The sequence below is a fragment of the Bos javanicus genome, chromosome 11 (genome assembly GCF_032452875.1).
Source record: "Bos javanicus breed banteng chromosome 11, ARS-OSU_banteng_1.0, whole genome shotgun sequence".
Lineage (NCBI taxonomy): Eukaryota > Metazoa > Chordata > Mammalia > Artiodactyla > Bovidae > Bos > Bos javanicus.
The window spans coordinates 100,019,046-100,038,336 of NC_083878.1; the positions used below are offsets into that span (position 1 = coordinate 100,019,046).

Genomic DNA, 19,291 nt, shown 5'->3' on the forward strand with positions numbered 1-19,291 from the left:
AGTGAGTGGCACTTGGCATTAGCTAGGGCGCCCTGCTCACTTAATATTTCACTCCCTCACCAACTGTTTTCCTACCTTGGCTCTAAAGAGCCTTAAAAAACAAAGAGGTCTGGGCATGAACCAGTCTCCCCCCAGCAAAACCCGGGGTGAGACTGTCAGTGCTGGATATGGAAAGGGCCGGCCGGTGCAGGCACAAGGCCCTTACCCTTAAACGCGGCAGGCTGTCCTGAGCTTCACACAAGCCAGTGATTATTCCAGCCAGGCTGCCAAGAAGAGGGTGGGCTTGAGCACTCGTGACACCAGACCACGAATGAAATGCAAACCTGCTGCAATTTCACGGCTCCCTCCATCCCCCCACAGACAGTTGGGTCCTCGAAATCCCAGCGTAGCTGCTAGCCAAATTTGCATGCATGAAAAATGCCCCGGACTGAAGGAGCTTCCCCAGAACTCTGCACTGAGTCAACCTGAATTCTGCATCACCAAGGTCTCTGACAGCTTTTCCCCAGAGGGCCAGGGTGGAATTTCGAGCTGGCTGGGTCTGAGGCCCTTCTCCAGGCAGATGGCGCCGGGACTTATGTCCAGTTTACACCGTAAATCAATGACCTGATCGGAGCTCAGCCTCCAGCCCAGGGGACTCTGATTGCTTCCAAGACTGGGGTCACCTCTTTGTGCAACAAAGCAGTCCCGCGATACTGTGCCAGAAGTTACACTTTTATTTAACATTTAGAGGATTAACATATAGTTACAAGGTCGATATGAGCCTTCCAATGGAAGCACTTTATTTGGTTTAATTCCATCTCTAGAGACAAATGGGCAATTCCAGAACCTTTACAATGGCAGTGGGCCGTTACAACACTGAAACGCCTCTGAAGTTTAGAATTAGTGCAACACACACTGATAAACCCAGAAGTTTAAAGGTGCTGGACACCAGGTTAAAATAGAATTCTGGATCACTTTTTAAAGTTTTTTTTTTTTTTCTTCTGATGATATAAGCACAGGAGGCAGAGCCATTAGGAAGTATGAAATTTGACTTCTCTGGAAAAATACTTAGCATCCACATAACCTTTTCATGTTCAGTAAACTTTTCCCCAGCAATTACAGATGTTACCAAAAGGGACTGAGGCCTCTGCACTAACCGCTGGAGAGACAGACTCCTCGAACCCCAAAGCTTCAGGGTGTTCATGATAAAAGCCCAAAGGAAAATCCCATCCCAGCTTACCATGCCTTTTTATTCTTTCCTATTCTGCAAAGGAAAAATTGGGTAAACGACAAGTTCCTCACTTTCTGTTTTTAAGTTATTTTCAGAGTACGTTCTTTAACAATGAGTCATTCTTACGGCATAACGATATTCTAGCGTCGGTGGAGAAATGATGGTCAGTGGATATGAGGGAAGGCTGAGAAAGCACATGGCAGAGTCCACGTTTCTACTCTATGTGAACTGCTCATAATAATATATAGACGACTTCACAGTAGGATTCCCAGAGTAAATGATAAGTCTCAACTAGCCTATAATAACTTATTTTCTTGACTAAGCCCCAGCTGGTACAGCACTCCCCTTTCCCCGTAGCCACACAGACTGGCAGAGAAGCAAACACCGAGGTGAACATTGAAAAGCACTTCTTCGTTCTTTTTTGGACGCAGGTGGTACAGAGAAAAAGAAAGGCAGAGGGGACACAAGAGGACACAAGCATAGTCCATGTCAGGTTAAACAGACGTTTAAAAGAACAAATCCTGCAGCTTATACCTTTCCCCCTAATTCGGAAGGAGTTCATCTACCCTGACCCCTAATATGAAAGATGCAATGCACATGCATTCCCGAGGCTCTAGAATCCAATTTTTTTTTTCTTAAAAAAAAAAAAAAAAATTAGCATCCTTGTGGAGAGCGGGCAGCTTGACTTGGTGAAATTCAGAATTCCTGGAGACGCCTGATGGACAAACCCTATGTGGGGTTGCTGGGGCTGCACGGAGCAACCACGCGCCTGCTGGTTTGCAGGGACGCGGGTGGAGCCCAGACTCTTCCTGTCCTTTGGCATCCTGGCTTTGCCGTCATCTGCCAAGACAGTCTTGTGAGACTGAGGAGCCTGGGACAATGGGGCTGCCCCCTGGGTTAACAGAGGGGTCCCAGACGCTCACAGCTGCAGAGGCTCACTCTGGGGCGGAAGGAGTGAGTGAGAGGGGCCCAATGCCTGCTCCAACCTGAAGCCACTTCCTCTTCCCCTGCTCACACTTGGCGTTTGTTCCCTCGTGGTTTCCTGTCACCAAAGGTTGACTGAGCAGCTTTGAGGCTGGTGTGTGGTCAACCCTGGTTTGCTGAGAGGAACAATTTTCCTACCCCTGAACCAAGGCCTAACCCTCGGGACCCGTCCTGTCTGTACCGGTCCCTTCAGCTCCTGCCAGATTTCCTTGTCTTAGATTCGCAAGTGTGGCAAAGCAGCAAGGAGGCTCAAGGTGACCATCTAGTCACCAAAAGCCGAACAACAGGAAAGATGCCTGATGGCACCCTGGGGCTTCTGACGGGATCTTTGTTCACAGAAACCCACAGTCCAAGATTTCTCTTGACTGTTTCTGCACCAGGTAAGTAGAGAAGCTACGCTGCTCTAAGGCGTGAGCGGCCCACTGGGTACGGGACCTCATGTCTTCCTCAAAGATCCATGAGAGGAAGGAGATTCAGCTCAAAACACGATTAACTCTGCGTGGCCTGGAGAGCACACACTGAAATGTGGAAGCTGCAGCCACAGGATCACTTGGCGGACCACGAGAAGCACAGGGGCTTTGGTGATGACAGCACTGGAGTCCTAAGGCGCGGACTTTGGAATTCACAGAAAGGGGAGAGTCTTCCTTTGGCCAATGAGCTAATGCAGAGGCAAGACGCTCATTCACGACCCGTGGTCCTTATCAATGGGTGGCCAACGGGGAGAAGGTGGGCTGGGATGTTCCTTGACCCCATGAAAAGGGAGGGGACACAGGCAAGACAGTGGGACTGGCCTAAGAGCTGGAATTTGACTTCTGGTGTGGACTTTTCTAGGCCACTGAAGACAAGACCTCAAACAAAAACGTGTGTGTGTGTCCACCATGGACACTCAGGCCGTGAAACATTTCAAGGGCCAATTGTTTAGTATCTGGTGAGGGTCCATAGTCAGGAAAGGACCACCGAATACCCAATGGACTTGGGAAAAGATGAGTATTTTCTAACGTAAGGGACACATCAGTGACTTTTGGGCACCCAGTCCACCAGGCGCAGGCCTGACCCTCCTCGCCCAGATTCGGTTGTCTCGCCCGGAGACCAGTGGCAAAGTTTTCACGGAAAGGCACAGTGTGAATCGTGGACGGGCCGGGTTGCGCCAGGTGGACCGAGGTCGCGGGGCAGGGACGCCCTCCCCCTGCCAAGAGGCGGCCAGACTGGGCCAGGGGCGGAGCCGGGCTCTGAGGAACATGCTGTAAAAAGGAAAGAAAAGAAGAAAGCGAGCAGCTGCAGGTGGGGATGGATGTCAACTTCAGGCTGAGGGGCCCAGGGCCACACAGCAACCCAGGCCCAGGGCGTTCGCGGGCGCTCAGGCCTGTGGAGACAAGCAGACCGAAGGGTTTCTCCTGGGAAGGCTCCCCGAGGCTCTGGCTCCCGGAACCACCTTTAGCAATCTACAACACAAAAGACAGAGAAAGAAAAAGGCAGTTAGAGTGGAGGGCGGGCAGGTCAGGGGCGGGCACTCCGCCTCTCAGGCAGACTGCACCGCCCTGGACAGGGCGGGGGAGGGGGCATTTTTAGAGCACTTGGTTACCACAGGGCAAGTCTGAGATAAGGAACTTTCACGGTTTTATCTGCAGTCAGAGCAGCTAGTCTTTCCTTCCGGGGCAAGAGAAAGCACCCAGGAGACGGTGCACTCCCGCACGCCCCCAACTCATCTTTCTCATCAATTGAGCTCTGAGACAAAGAAAGAAACCAGCTTCCCAGAAAGATGTCAGGAGCCCAAGGACCCGGTTCTCTCTGTGACCGACACTCTTGGTTCCTTGGCAGTAAAAGGCAGCATCTTTGATGAAAAGGAAAACCTATTGCTCAGTAATAAACAGTGAAAGTTCTTCATCTGGGGGACAGAAGAGAAATGAGAGACAGACTCCTGAAGCCCACAGGCACACACAGGGTGAGCAACAGAGAAGGTGCCATCATTTAACAAGGGGGAAAGGGCAGAATTTTTCTTTTTTAAAAAAAAAAGCATTTGGCTAGAAAACTCCCCATTATTGAAGATGAGAGGGTTAAATGCTTGGATTACACAGAATTTCTTGGAGAGGTGAAAAATCATTTAAAATACACAACACTGAGAAAAATATAACGTTTATTAGAGAGGCAGATACGAGGGTACAGCTACAAGATGCCACACAGATTCTTTTCTCGGAGGATAAGGAAGAGAGAGGAAACAGTCATGTTGGCCGTATTTAAACAAAACTTACTCAGAACCCAAGTGTCTACAATAAACTCAAGTGTGGATCAGCCGGCAGGGGACCTAGCTACCAGTGTAACCGTCCTTCCGGCTCCCCCAGCGGTTACAAAAACAAAAAGGTCATTAGGCAGCAGAATCACCAATAAAACAAACAAATATAAGAGTAAAACGTTAAAACAACGAATTCAAGTCATCCTTTTAGTTTTTCTATTGCAGTATATACAAATAGATTGGGGAAGGGGCAGTTATGGACATATTTCACAGAGAGCAATTAAAAAAAACAAACTAAACCATAAAAGAGGACAGTCACAATTCAGTTGGCCAGTGGAACTTCCTCTAGTCTAACTATTTTGGCGGTTATTAAATAGTCACTTGGCAGACACCACACACATACACGAAAGTGCATGGGCATCACTGACGATAAGACCACTGCTCTTGAGTCGCAGGCATCGGAAAGCAGCAGCCCCACCCGGCTGCGCTGGGCTTAAAGGGAGGGCAGCGTTTGTGGGGCAGGCTGAACAGACTTATGAACAAGGTAGGGAAAGGAAAGAGTCTACATCCATTCTTAGCTTCTAAGTGTATCTCTGCATAAATGGAGAAAACTTTATACACAAGCTGAGACTTTGCTACTTTTGACAGATTCACTGTTACAAGAACACAAAGTGTGCCTTGGGGGTGGAAATGGAAGTTCCCGAACTCTTTGGGAATTGTTTCAAGACTTCTGCTAATCCTTTGCACACTGACTGAGATGGACCTGAAACTAAAAAATATCTTCTGCTGTTGAGTCACTAGGACACAGATTCATCTGGTTGAAGGTACTGAGGCATACAAGCTAAAATAATGATCATAATTTACGTGCCCAAATCGCCCCACCCATATCCAAAAGACAGTTGAGCTATTTCCTGAATTCGATTTGCACAGCTCTAAAGAGGAGGGGAATAAAAGCAAAATGAACAAACAAATAAATCAAAACTCAACCGACTTCATGGCATGCCATACTTTTCAAATCAAGTTTTAAAAAGCCTAATGTTGACTTGCCTCATTTTAAGACTTTTTTTTTCAGTGTCTAGTTTATTTTCTCCAATACTTCACAGTCTGGAAATGAGTTCATCCTGGGTTTTAATGTCTTAGGTATTCACTTGGTTTACATGCCCAAGGCTGTGACCACCTACTGTTCATGAACTCCCCATGGGTTAAGGGCCAACAGATTTTCCTTGCTGTGGTAGTTAAAAGGAAGTGCTAAAATGATTCTCCTGAGAGATCTGGGGTCAGGATGGGTGGTTTTATCAATACTACAGCAGCAAAGGTATAATAATGCAAAAGAAATTTAAATGACAATTATACCAAAAAAATAAAATCGGGCTGGCCAGTGTCGGTTTCCTGTTTTTGATACTGGATCACGATTTTGTCAGATGTAACCACTTGGGGAAGCTGGATAAAGGGGATCTCTCTACTATCTTTGCAACTCCCTGACAATCTGTGATTATTTAAAAATTAAAAGTGTTTTAAAAATCAGGCAGTCATTAAGTAAAGGTTACTACATTCCATTTTGGTGGCCCTTAAAATGTTAGCTGCCCAGTCTTGTCCAACTCTGTGACCCCATGGACCATAGTCACCGAGTTCCTCTCCAGGCAAGAATAATGGAGAGGCCCTTGGGAAATGCAGAAGAACTTTCTGCTAGAATCTGCCACAGGCACCCATAACTCCTGCCAGGTCCTGGACCCCATAATGCATTGCTGTCAGTTTTAAAATCAGTTTTAAATTGACCCGATCTTCTAAAAGGAGTCCATAGTGTAGAAGCAAGGAGCTGATTTCCTATTTAAAAGTAGGAAGGACATGAATAAATAATTTTCAAAGCCAAAAAAGAGAGAATCTCAATCCTATACCTTTATTCTGACTCATTTTTAGCTGGTTCTCTGTGATCTCAGGGAAGATTCTAGACATAAGCACAACCATTGGGCATGTCCCCAGTTTCACTACCTAGCCTGCCAATTTAAAAATGCAAATCCCCATGTGACCCAGATTTCTTTAAGATGGTGAAACATTTTATTATATAATTAACCACTTTATGGTTATTATATAAAAGGATCTAGAAGTTCTAAAATGATTTTCAGTAAAATATACACTTTGGGTCTTAACAATGCCAACGATTAAAACAAACCAAAAGAACATTAAAAAGTGATGTGCTGGGGTCTGTGTGTTGCTTACAAGGGTCTATTCACAACACCACCTGGGCACAAAAAACCTCCCACAGAACAGAATGAAGGGAGTTGTTTTTACATAATTTATCTCAACAGCTCTAGCACGTCTGATCAACTCTGTCAACTGGCAAAAGAAAGATGAGTAGTCATATGTGAAAACCAACTGGTTGAAAGACCAAGTTTTCCATAATTCAATGGGTTGTCTAGGATCGTATCGACATAACCGGGTAGCATGGTGCTCTAACAATGATCTTAAACATGTTTAAGGAAATATACACACTTTTGGTACCAACGCCATTCTTTACTTACGCTATTCTTTATTGATGACTTCCTCCAAAATGAATGACTGTAAAACTTAACGCAGTTCAGTTTATGAAGTTACCAAATGTAACATCTTAAGGTGGTTCACTTTCTGGCAGACACTAGTTATTAGTGAGAGCTGAAGTCTTCTGCACCCCTAGGACATGCATGGACTTTCAGATTCAGAAATATGAATCAGAAGCTAAAAGGCAACTTTTTGGTTATCTACAGTCGCTGCCCCAAGGAGAAATGTTTATCAGATTTCAAAGGACACCATTGTAAATTGGCAGTTGGCAGCTTTCCAGGGAAAATGTCATGAGCAAGTGACACTGAATTATCATCAAAACCAGCCCAGGAAATTCAGCTTGTGCCTAAAAGAAACACACACCGTGACGCTCCCCATCCAGTCTTTTGAAGAACTGCCTGTAACAGGCATGATTGCGGGGAGAAACAACTCCAATTTTAAAGTTTTGTGGTTTTTTTTAAAGTTGTATTAAATATAAGTCTTAGCACCTTTGGCATTTTTGTCCAAATAGACTTCGACGTAGGAAGTGGGAACATAACCCTCTTCATCTTCATTTCTCCGAATTCGGGTCCACCCGTCGCCCTTGTCTTCCTCTATTACGTACAGCGTCTCTCCTTCAACTACTGAAATGGTTCCCTCATTCTGACCTGAAAAAGCAAAGTCAGAGTAGTTTAGGTTTCTTGTCAAACCCGGGTTTGGAGCAGACGGCGAGTCTTGCAGTGAAACAAGTGGAGAAAAGACGGACGCTGTCCTCCCGTCCGGAAGCTGCCAGGCCCTCATCCTGCGTCGCTGGGACCCTTCTCTAAACTCCCCGTGGGAGCCCTCTCTCTCCTGCCTCCCAGAACAGGCGGCATCTCCCCCGGAGGAAATCTTAGGTCCTCTTCTCTACCCTCCCCTGAAGGTGCTCCTTTGGCATCAATGACACCTCTTTACACAGCATCTCCACTTTTCTTTCTCCCGTTCTGGTTCTTATCTGAGGCTTAGGTGCCACCGTGCCTTCTCTCTGAAGTCCATTTCCACCCTGATGGTGCCTGGGCATCTGAGACACAATTCGGGTGAACCTGGGCTCACTGTCTGGCCTCCCAAACTAGATCCTCCTCCCACTTTCCCATTTCAGCGGCCATCTCCATCGTCCCAGGAGTGCAGCTTCAGGGATCAGCTGTGGGTTCCTCCCCGCTTCGTTTCCAACTTCCAATCAGCCGCGCATCTGAGCGTGTTATTGGCTGCAGCATCTCTACGTCCATCTGTCTCCTAATCAAGGCCCCCAATACCATTCACTAAGATAATTTCAAAAGACTAGTCACCACCGCCCAAGCAGTGTCCCGAAAGGCAGACTGCTTAGGGGGCTGTTAATAGCAGTAACTGTGGATGCAGGGGGAGAGGGATGGTGTGGACCTGAAGTTACACTGGGAGCACTGAACCTCGGGCTTCTCTTCTTTGTTTTGTCACAATGAACATTTAGTTTATCGAAGGCTCTAAAAGTCCTACAGTAAAGGGAATTTCCTGGCAGTCCAGTGGTTAGGACTCTGCCCTTCCACTGCAGGGGGCATGGGTTTGATCGCTGATTGGAGAACTCAGATCCTGCAAATCAAAGAGGCAAGGATGAAAAAAAAAGTCTTACAGCAAAGAAGTTCATTTATCCCAGGGTTTCTGAAAACGATCTGAGCTCCAATTCCTTCTTTCACAGCATCCTTCCCAGCATCCTGCAGGACGCTGTTTCAAGGCTCATCAGTTTGGGAACCATGAGGTTAGGCGTCCTAAGCATTTGCCCTGTCTTCTAACTGATAGCACACGTATGAGAATAAATGTCTATGGTACAGACATTACAGTAAATGTCTGCTTGTGTCAACAACCTGCTCAAATACTTTCTGGAGGGCCTGATGTTTGCCAGATAACATACAAGTGTTTCTCTTACCCATCCCCCACACTGGCCCCAGACCCCTCCTCGTCTTATATTCCACTATTACTCCTAAGACACCTGAGCTCCAGGCGCACAAACCCCGTGCCTTTCCTGCTCCATGCTTGGCAGTGCCTGTGCCTCTGACACCCTGCAGCATGGTGAGTTCAGTGGATAAGAATCCAGCTGCCAATGCAGGGGACACGGGTTCGATCCCTAGTCTGGGAAGATTCCACATGCCACAGAGGGGCTAAGCTTGTGCGCCACAACTATTGAGCTTGTTGCTCTAGAGCCCGAGAGCTGCAACTACTGAAGCTCGTGCCCTCTAGAACCAGTGCCCCACCAGAGAAGCCAGCGCGATGAGAAGCCCTTGCACCAAAACGAGAGAGGAGCCCCCGCTCGCCACAACCAGAGAAAGCCTGTATGCAGCTGTGAAGACCCAGCACAGCCAAAAATAAAAATAAATACATCGCCTCAGGGAAGGGGTCATATCCTCGTGTGGACCCCCCATCACTCCGTCCCTCTCTTCTGCTGAACCTCCTCTGCTTTATTTCCTCCCAGGGCGGATGCCAGACCACACCACCTGCCTCCCACGCTTTCAAGGGTCTTTGCAAGACAGGAGCTCCATAAGTATTGAAGGTGTGGATGATATAATCATTATTCCATACTACCTGCTGCAATTAAGCTCACCGAAAGTTGGTCAACAGTCCAGACCCAAAGGCAAAATACACAGCCCTCAAACAGAAAGAAATCAGAATCACAGATACTCTGGGCAGAACGAAAGAGGAAGAGAGGAAGGTTCTGAAGGAAGGTTCATTTGAAGCCTCTTCCTGAAAGGAAGGTTCTGAAGGCTTCAAAAGAAAGTCTGACCACAGAAAGAGAAGAGGGACCTAGACAGTTGGTGTTACCTTCAAACGTGTAGAGGGCTTTACATGTCCCTATGGCAGGAAGAGGCTCCTCGTCGTCAAACTCGTCATCAAAGTCTGTGGCCAGCACCTTGACCTCACTCTCCTGACTCTGCTCCTCTGTGTAACTGCCATCGGGGCTGCTCAAGAAAGCAAAACACACAGCAACTATAGCAACTGACCCCAGCAAGCGCTCGAATGCAGCCCCTGCGAGAGCCAAGTGCTGGCAATTCTGGAGCGTTGTAACCAGGGACCGCCCCTCACCCCGCAGGCTCCAGCACCATCCGCGGGGCATCAGACAGCTGCACTGTGGGGAAAACCACAGGCCAGTCATGACAGACGCATGGAACCTGACAAGGACCTTGTGCTTGTCTCTGATTCCAGAATCGGGCAGTAAATACAAAGCCAAAAACAAACAAACAAACAAAAAGCCCCAAGCAGGCGCCGTACAGATACTGTACCTCTCCCGATCCTGCGCGCAGTTGTTGACGGAGGGGGCGTTCTGCGCCTCGTACATCCCACTCTGCCGACGGGCCTGGTCGCTGCGGGCTGGGAGTCGGCCTTCCACCTCGGCCAGCCAGGCCTGCAAAGAGAAATCAGGAAAGACTCTGGTCTGAGCTCAGCTGAGGGCCGGACCAAGCAGGGTTCAGGCCCCCAATCTGGGCTTCTGGTTGGTCATTGAAGCCGACTGAAGAAGGACCACGTGGCAGGGGTGAGGAGCCTCCAGTCTGTTTGCCTTGACTGTATACACATACTTAAAGGCAAAGTTGGAGGCGTGTGAGCAGACTTACATTTAACCATTGCCCATAAAGTGGCAGAAAGACACCGGCCTGTCTTAAACTCTCGGGCTTTCATTCATTCATTTATTGCCCGGCATGTGGGGTCTTAGGGCTTCCCTCATAGCTCAGCGGTAAAGAATCCGCCTGCCAATGCAGGAGACACGGGTTCAATCCCTGGGTGGGGAAAGACCCCTGGAAGAGGGTATGGCAGCCCACTCTAGTATTCCTGCCTGGGAAACATTATGGACAGAGGAGCCTGGTGGGCTATGGTCCACGGGGTCACAAAAGAGTCAGACATGACTGAGTGACTAACAACAACAATATGAGATCTTAGCTCCCAGACCAGAGATTGAACCCATGTCTGCATCCCTGCATTGGAGTCTCCGCCACTGGACCACCAGCAAAGTCCCCACGGCTCTCGGGCTTTTTAAGCAGCTGTGTGACTTCTGATAAGTCGCGTCTAGTTCCCCCGGTTCCAAAAATTCTGTGACCGTGATGTCACACTGGGAACCATGAGGGTCCTTGCCGCACTTACGCAGTGACTCAGTTTAAAAGCCACACTTCCCTTTTATCCGCCCCCCCCTCCCCGCCGCCTTAGGAATGTAGTATTTTTTATAATAGTGAAGAAACCTTGTACACAGGAAATCAAAGTAGATCACATTTTCTTCAGCAACCTTTGAAATAGTGTAAAAATGGCAAAAGAATCCAAATGACCAGAAAAGGACATTTCTAGGTTCTAAAATCTCAACCAATAACAACTTACTGACAGATTCTAGAAAGAATGAGAAAATGTCATATTTGGCTTTTCATGTCTGGAAATAATCTATTTTGATCAGAATTATCAGTTAGTAATTTATTTTTCTAGTCTTTACGTTTTAGGGGTGGGGGGAGAAGCCTTTTGTTCACAGCTTGAAAGATTCATTATCTGTGTTTCTTCTTCAAGTCTCGTGTGTGTTTCCTACTGGTTTTCATCTTTTGATAATGGGTCCTTAAAAACAACTATAACATATTTCGATGGTTCCCCCCACAACCCAGAAATAAACCCTGTATTTATGATTAATTGGCCTATAACAGCCAGTTACAAGCTGTCTTGAACAGCCAAGACAGTTCAAGGAGAGAAAAGGTCTTTTTGACAAATGGTGCTGGGACAACTGAAAAAGAATGACTCCGGACCTGTACTTTTAACCGTGTACAAAAATTAACTCAAAACGAACCAAACACTTAAACAGAAAAGGGAAAACTACAACATTTACAAGAAAACATAAGCATAAGGGTTTGTGACCTTGGATTAGGTGCTGGTTACTTAGTTACGGCACCAAAAGCGCAAGTGATAAAGAGAAAAAAACCTGATAAATTGATTTCATCAAAATTAAAATGATTTGGCAGTTCCCTGGCAGTCCAATGGTTAGTACTCAGTGCTTCAATAGCCGGGGCCCCGGTTCAATCCCTGGTCAGGGAACCAAGATCCTGAAAGATGTGTGGTATGGTCAAAAAAAAAACCCACAAAAACTTTTGTGCTTCAAAGGCCATCTTGAAGAGAGTAGAAAAGCAATCCACAGAATGGAAAAAAATATCTGCAAATCATAGATATGAAAAGGAATTCACATCCAGAATATATTTTGAAAATGTTGACACTGATACCAAAGCCAGACAAAGACCCTGCAAGACAATTACAAATATTAATGGCTTTCTTAAATTTGTCGTTTTGATTCACTGAGATGATGGACAACTGTATACTCCCCAATTATACCCACTGTCGACACAAGGTGAGACAAACCAACTTGAGTGAATTTAAGTGAAACACTTAAATGAAAACCAAAAAACACCCGTATATAACTATCACCTTAAACAGTGTCCCCTTTAAGGGACACCATTAAAACAGGACACGCTGAAAAGCAGAACAGCAAATGGATGACAGTCTCTTTTTCCTTTCATCATAACTCGTGGAACACCTGACTTTTCCCGCTGCATCCCTCACAGGGAAAGAAACGCTGGTGCTCTACAGCCTCATCGTCCCATGACCCCACACCTACTTCTGTTTCTTTCCTTTATTTTTTTTCCCCCCAACAAAACTTTTCCACAACAGCTTTTTCCTACCTCGAATTTCTGGGTCTCTAGTCTCAGTTTGTCTATATTTTGGCTGACTTCCGCTAATTTGTGATCCAAACTGGTGGGGTCTCCCATTTGCGGATTCTTTAGGTAGACATCTTTCATTTTTGTGATGGCGTCTCTGAAAAAGAGAAGGGGCAGAACATGGTCAAGTTAATGCCACTGTTAGATTTAGAGCAAATGACTCCCTGCCAGGCAGGGGACTGGGCAGTAGGGTGGACAACTTTACTGAATGTCAGCAAAAGAAACTCTACACTAACCACCCAACACAAGACCAATAACACCAACTGCATTGCGAGTCACAGGAAATAGGTTAACCAAAATATAGAAATAAGTGGAAGAGAATTTCTATGTCTTCACTACCCCTCCACCTGCCTGCTTGCCTCTGAGCCCACACATCCTGCTGCCACTTGATGGGTGCCATGAACCATTTGTTCTCTGTAGGAGCCTTCTACCCACTTGCCCTCCCAGTCCACATACCCTGTTCTATCTTTTATACACACACACACACACACACACACAGGCCACGCTGTGCGGCATGTGGGATCTTATTTCTCTCATTGCTGTTCAGTCGCTAAGGGGTGTCTGACTCTTTGCAACCCCATGGACTGCAGTGTGCCAAGCTTCCCTGTCCTTTACCATCTCCCAGAGTTTGCTCAAACTCATGTCCATTGAGTCAGTGACGATATCTAACCATTTCATCCTCTGCCACCCCCTTCTCCTTTTGCCCTCAATCTTTCCCAGCATCAGGGTCTTTTCCAATGAGTCAGCTCTTCACATCAGGTGGCAAGGTATTGGAGCTTCAGCTGTAGCATCAGTCCTTCCAATGAACATTCAGGGTTGATTTCCTTTAGGATTGACTGGTTTGATCTTGCTGACTTGACCATGGGTTGAACCTGGGTCCCAAATATTGGACGCTCAGAGTCTTAAACCACTGAACCACTGGGCAAGTCCCATCACTCTACTTTCTTTTATTTCCACTGCATGTATTGCTTCCCGACATTACATATCTTGTTATTATGCTTATTGCTTATTGTCTATCTCTTCCTCCTAGAACAGCAGCTCTCTGAGAAGCTCTCTGGGCTCAAGCCCTTTGGTAACATGATACACCCCCAGTGGCCAGACCACACCTGGCATACAACAGATGCTCAACAAGTACATGACCTTCCCAGGTAGCACACTGGCAAAGAATCCGTCTGCCAATGCAGGAGACGCAAGAGATGTGGGACAGACTGTATGGTCATCCACAGGTTCACGAGTCGTCTCTTTACTTCATGACCTGTACCTCCAACTACTGCCCTATTTCTCAGTAAAACTTCTCAAAAGAGGTGTTTGAAGTCATTATCTCCCATTCCTCTCCTCCAGATCTCTCCAGAGGTTTATCATTTTTATTAATCTTTTCAAGGAACCAGCTTTTGGATCTGTTCATCCTCTCTGTTGAATATGTGATTCTATTTCGTTAGTTGGTACCCTTTCCTTTAGTATTTATTTCCTTTTTTCTATCTTCTTTGGTTCAATTTGTTTCTAATATGTATTGAAAGCTGTCAATTTCCCTTTGTGAGCATTGGCTTTAGTGACATCCCCAAATGTAGGTGGAGAATGTGTGTTAAGGTTAAGTTCTGTCTCACATATTTTCTAATATCTATGATGATTTCTTCTTTAATCTATGTGTTACTTAGAGCTACATTCTTTCCTTTTCTAAAGCAGTAAAAACAGATTTTATTCAAAACTAATTACAACTGGGGGAAAGAGGAGAGTGAAAAAGCTGACTCGAAATTCAACATTCAAAAAACTAAGATCATGGCAGCTGGTCGCATCATTTCATGGCAAATAGAAGGGGAAAAAGTGGAAGCAGTGACAGCCTTTATTTTCCTGGGCTCCAGAATCACTGTGGCTGGTGACTGCAGCCATGAAATTAAAAGACGCTTACTCCCTGGAAGGAAAGCTATGACAAACCTAGACAGCATATTAAAAAGCAGAGACATCACTTTGCCAACAAAGGTCTGTATAGTTAAAGTTATGATTTTTCCAGTAGTCATATGAGAGTTGGACAGTATAGAAGGATGAGCACTGAAGAACTGATGCTTTTGAATTGTGGTGCTGGAGAAGATTCTCGAGAGTCCCTTGGACTGCGAAGAGATCAAGCCAGTCAATCCTAAAGGAAATCAATCCTGAATATTCATTGGAAGAACTGATGCTGAAGCTGAAGCTCCAATAATTTGGCCACCTGATGCAAAGAGTCAACTCACTGGAAAAGATCCTGATGCTGGGAAGGATTGAGGGCAGGAAGAGAAGGGGGAGACTGAGGAGGAGAGGGCTGGATGGCATCATCAACTCAATGGACGTGAATTTGAGCAAACTCCGGGAGATAGCGGAGGACAGAGGAGCCTGTCGTGCTGCAGTCCAAGGAGTTGCAGAAGAGTGGAACACTACTTAGTGACCAAACAGCAACAAAGCTGGGTCTCCACTGTCGCCTGGGCTTCTCTCTAGTTGAGGGAGTGGGGACTACTCTCCAGTTACGGCACGTGGGCTTCTCATTGCAGTGGCTTCTCTTGCTGCAAAGCATGGGCTCTAGAGCACAGGCTTAGTAGCTGTGGTGCATGGGGTAGTTGCCCCATGCAATGTGGGATCTTCCTGGACCAGGGATCGAACCCATGCCTCCCGCATTGGCAGGCAGATTCTTTACCACTGAGCCACCAGGGAAGCCCTGAAGTTGATCCTTTTGAACTGAATAGTTTGGGGTGGGGGGCGGTTACTTGGCTTGAGAGTCAGTCTTCTCACACCCGGTTCCTTCTAGCTGACACCTGCATGGTCTGTCGTTTTCCGTTCTTTACTCTCAACCTCTCTGCACCTAATGAGCAGGTGTGTCTTTTGTAACTGGCACACAAGTGGTGTGCTAGTTTCAGGTTTTTGTCCAGTTTGAAAATCTCTTTTAATTGGAACATGTAGTCTGTTCACATTTAACATACTGATTCATTTTATTTTACAAACACAATATGCCAGGCACTGTCCTCAGCCCTTGAGGTACCCTGGTACACTTCACGTGGGCATATTAACTCCCTTTTCATGGTGAGGAAACCCAACTACCAAGAGCTTAAGAATCTTGTCCAACGTTTGCAAATGAAACAGGTGGAACCAGATTGGAACTGGGGTGTCTAGTGTGCTTGGTATTTTCAATCTTCCACCCTAATTTGTGCTTTTGATTTGTCCTGCCTATTTTATATATATTTTTTCTCTCCCATCTTGCCTTTTTGGATTATTTTAAACAAAAACAAACCAAAAATCCAACCTTTTCCAGATCATGTCACCTCTGCTCAAAGCCTTTCATTTTCTGTTTGTCCTGCGTAAAACGTAAGTTGCACAACAGAGGTTTTTGATGTTTTGTTCATTCTTTATCCTCAAGGCCTAGAATATTCCCTTACATACAGTAAATGGTCAACAGACAGAGGTGCAGTGAAAGGTGAAGGTGATTTGCCTTATTACTAGAGAGAGCTGCTCTGGGGGTTCAAAGGTCGGCCATGGTCACAACCCAAGTGACAGAAACTTTTCTCCATGAAATCAAACAATTAGGGAGGATCTGTCAATCACTTATAAAATGGCATTTCAGATATCTGAGTCATAACTTGCTACTCCAGGCAAACTATATCTGCTTACTTAGTAAACAGCATGAGGTTTATAATGGATTTATAAACCTTTTATATCTGGTCCCAGATGTTATAAAAAGTACAAAGACAAAATTTTTATTTCACGAAGTATATTTTTAATTCAAATCTAGAACAAAGTTCATTATATGTGTTCTTCTTTTTAACATACTGAAACAATGTTTATAAAGTGATATATTTTTCAGGAGTTGCTCTCCCAGGGATTAAATATATATATATCAAAACCACTTTTTATCTGCATGTATTTAAACTGGCTGCCTTGCCAACTTTGTTTATTTTTTGAATAACTAAATTATAACCTCAGCTTCAATATCACTGGGCTTCCCTGGCAGCTCAGCTGGTAAAGAATCTGCCTGCAGTGCAGGAGACTCTGATTCAATTCCTGGGTCAGGAAGATCCGCTGGAGAAGAGATAGGCTACACACTCCAGTATTCTTGGGCTTCCCTGGTGGCTCAGCTGGTAAAGAATCTGCCTGCAATGTGGGAGACCTGGGTTTGATCCCTGGGTTGGGAAGATCCCCTGGAGAAGGCAATGGCTACCCACTCCAGTATTCTGGCCTGGAGAATACCATGGGCCGCACAGTCCATGGGGTCACAAAGAGTTGAACACGACTGAGTGACTGTCACTCACTCCCTCGATGTCACTGAATCTATGTAGGGCTACCATGTGGCGACTTCATGCCACACAACATGTGGGCTCTCAGTTCCCTGACCAGGGATTGAACCCACGGCCCCTGTACTGGAAGCGCGGCATCTTAGCCACTGGACTACCAGGGAGGTCCCTCAGGTTATCCTTTAAGTCCAAATCTCCATTATTCAATGACTCACTGAAGTCCCTCATTGAGAATATAGAAAGTGGGGGATTTTCTCTTTTTAAATTACGTGTAGTCAATTAACAATGTTGTGTCAGTTTCAGGTATACAGCAAAGTGATTCAGTTATACATACACGTCTAACTTTTTTTTTTCAGACTCTTTTTCCTTATTGGTTATTACAAAACACTGAGTTGCTGTTGCTCAATCGCTAAGTCGTATCCGACTCCTTGCAACCTCAGGGTCTGTAGAATGACAGCAACAGCAGAAACAGAAACATGTATTTTAAGTGCTAATGCAAAGGTAAATGAGAAATGCGTTTTAAACCTGTGCAGAATGTTTATTTTCTCTATAAAAATCATAACTATTAAACCAAATAAATCGCCTATAATGGAAGGTGATTTAAGAATAAGCTGGTTTGCTCAGACATCATACAGACAACAGAATGTTGTGTTGTACTTGTGAAATTCTCTTATCTAACCTGATTTTATAGTCCATGGTGACAACGTGGTAAATGTAGTGCTACTACAGTAAGTGAACACATCCAAAAAAAAAAAAGGAGAGAGAGAACCATAATGCATTTTGTTCCCCAAACTTAGAATAATACCTATTTGTTAAAAGAATCCTCCCTGTCTTTACTTATTTTTATAATAATAATTATTATTTTGGCCATGATGTGTGGCATGTGGGAATATGTGATCTTAGTTTCCCCACCAGGGGTTGAACCTGTGCCCCTTGCATTGGAAGCACAGAGTCTTAGCCACTGGACCACCAGCAAAGTGCCCAGGAATCCTCTCTGTCTTGAATAAAGGAATCCAGTAGACTAGATATGACCAAACAACTGGCTAAAACAACCACCTAAATTAAAATCTAATTTAGAGCCTCTCATCTTTCCAAACTGAACTCGAATTTCTTAATAAGTCGTTTCAATCCACTCTACCTTTGATCCATTTCCTTTTGGATTTCTTTATTTAATTCATCGACTTTCTGCTGGAGCTTTTTCCTTCTCTGTTCGGGTGGGAGGTTGCTGAAATCTTCTGGTGTCGCGCCCTGCAGATACAAACAGAAATTAGCCAGAAAGCCTCCTTGAAAAAAAGACACCGAGAGAAGCCTGCAGGGAGATTCCCCAGACACCAGGGCGATGCAGATGTCTGCGTGTGTTTTCATGAAATAAATTAAGCTCTTTCCCACGACACCCAGCTGAGATGCAAAAATCCATGCATGCAAACTGCAAAGGCCCCGCAAACCGTCTTCCATGCTGGCCCCGCAGCCTCCGACAAGGAAGGGACCCCTGAGACAGGAAGACATACTTCTGACCCCAGCGAGAATCAGTGAGGAACTAGTCTGGAGACAGTCTGCACTTCGCTGTCAGTGTCGATGGCAACACTGAAGCTTTAGGCTTATGTTTTCTTCCAATAAAAAAACTGGTAAGTGCCCCCATCAACTGTTTCATGTCGATGGCACTGTTCCCCACCCCACCCCCACCCCGGCTGAGTATTCCTTCCCGTCTCTGCATAGAGCCTGAGGCCAAAAGTTTCCACCCCTGTGAAGTGGCAGATGGGACATCTAGTTCCTCCAGGAATGTGGGTGAAAAGGACATTAAGGGAAAAAACCCTCCCCCAGCTCCCATCCACTCTCCTTGCCTCTGCTTCCTCTAAGTCACTTCTTTTTTGTCACCTTTAGGAGCATCTCAGAGAATTCGCAGAGAATCACCCCCGCCCCCACTCCCCCAGTTTCAAAACCAACTTTTCCATAATGTCTGAAATCAGCCTCAGCTGTTTCTAACTCATCGGAAGACGTACACTTTGTTTTTTTGCTGTACTACACGGCATGTGGGATCTTAGTGCCCTGACCAGGGATCGCACCCACGCCCCCTGCATTGGAAGGCAGAGTCTTAACCACTGGACTGCCAGGGAAGTCTTGGAAGAAGTATACTTTGATATCTTGATTCCCTTTCAAAAACAACTGCTCTCTTTCCTCTGTGTATATGTTATAAGTAGAAAATATCAACTGTGACTTGCCAGACTTTTACCCACGCTTATGCATCATTTCCTTAAATGAGGCTATTTTCATAAAGAAAGAAATTTGCTCAATAGCCAGGGATAAGCCAGGGAATTTGAAAAGAGATTTTGCTTTAGAATCCCTTAAAAAAAAAAAAAAAAAAGCAAGA

The 19,291-nt window shown here is 45.6% G+C and overlaps 1 protein-coding gene across 12 annotated transcripts in view; it reads right to left on the reverse strand.

The window, feature by feature from the left end:
* Positions 1-690: 690 nt before the first annotated feature.
* FNBP1 (formin binding protein 1) overlaps positions 691-19,291 on the reverse strand; it is a 135,841-nt gene continuing 117,240 nt past the window's right edge. For 4 of the 12 annotated variants that reach the window (XM_061433814.1, XM_061433818.1, XM_061433815.1 and 1 more), the window contains 5 exons: positions 18,062-18,171; positions 12,638-12,770; positions 10,223-10,344; positions 9,765-9,904; positions 4,312-7,606 (listed from right to left, as the gene is read on the reverse strand). In XM_061433814.1, coding sequence (XP_061289798.1) covers positions 7,428-7,606; positions 9,765-9,904; positions 10,223-10,344; positions 12,638-12,770; positions 18,062-18,171 — 684 coding nt within the window. In that variant the 3' untranslated portion in view covers positions 4,312-7,427. Of the gene's footprint in view, positions 3,637-4,311; positions 7,607-9,764; positions 9,905-10,222; positions 10,345-12,637; positions 12,771-18,061; positions 18,172-19,291 lie in introns of those variants that run through there. The other 8 variants (XM_061433819.1, XM_061433817.1, XM_061433812.1 and 5 more) reach the window with 3 other exon arrangements.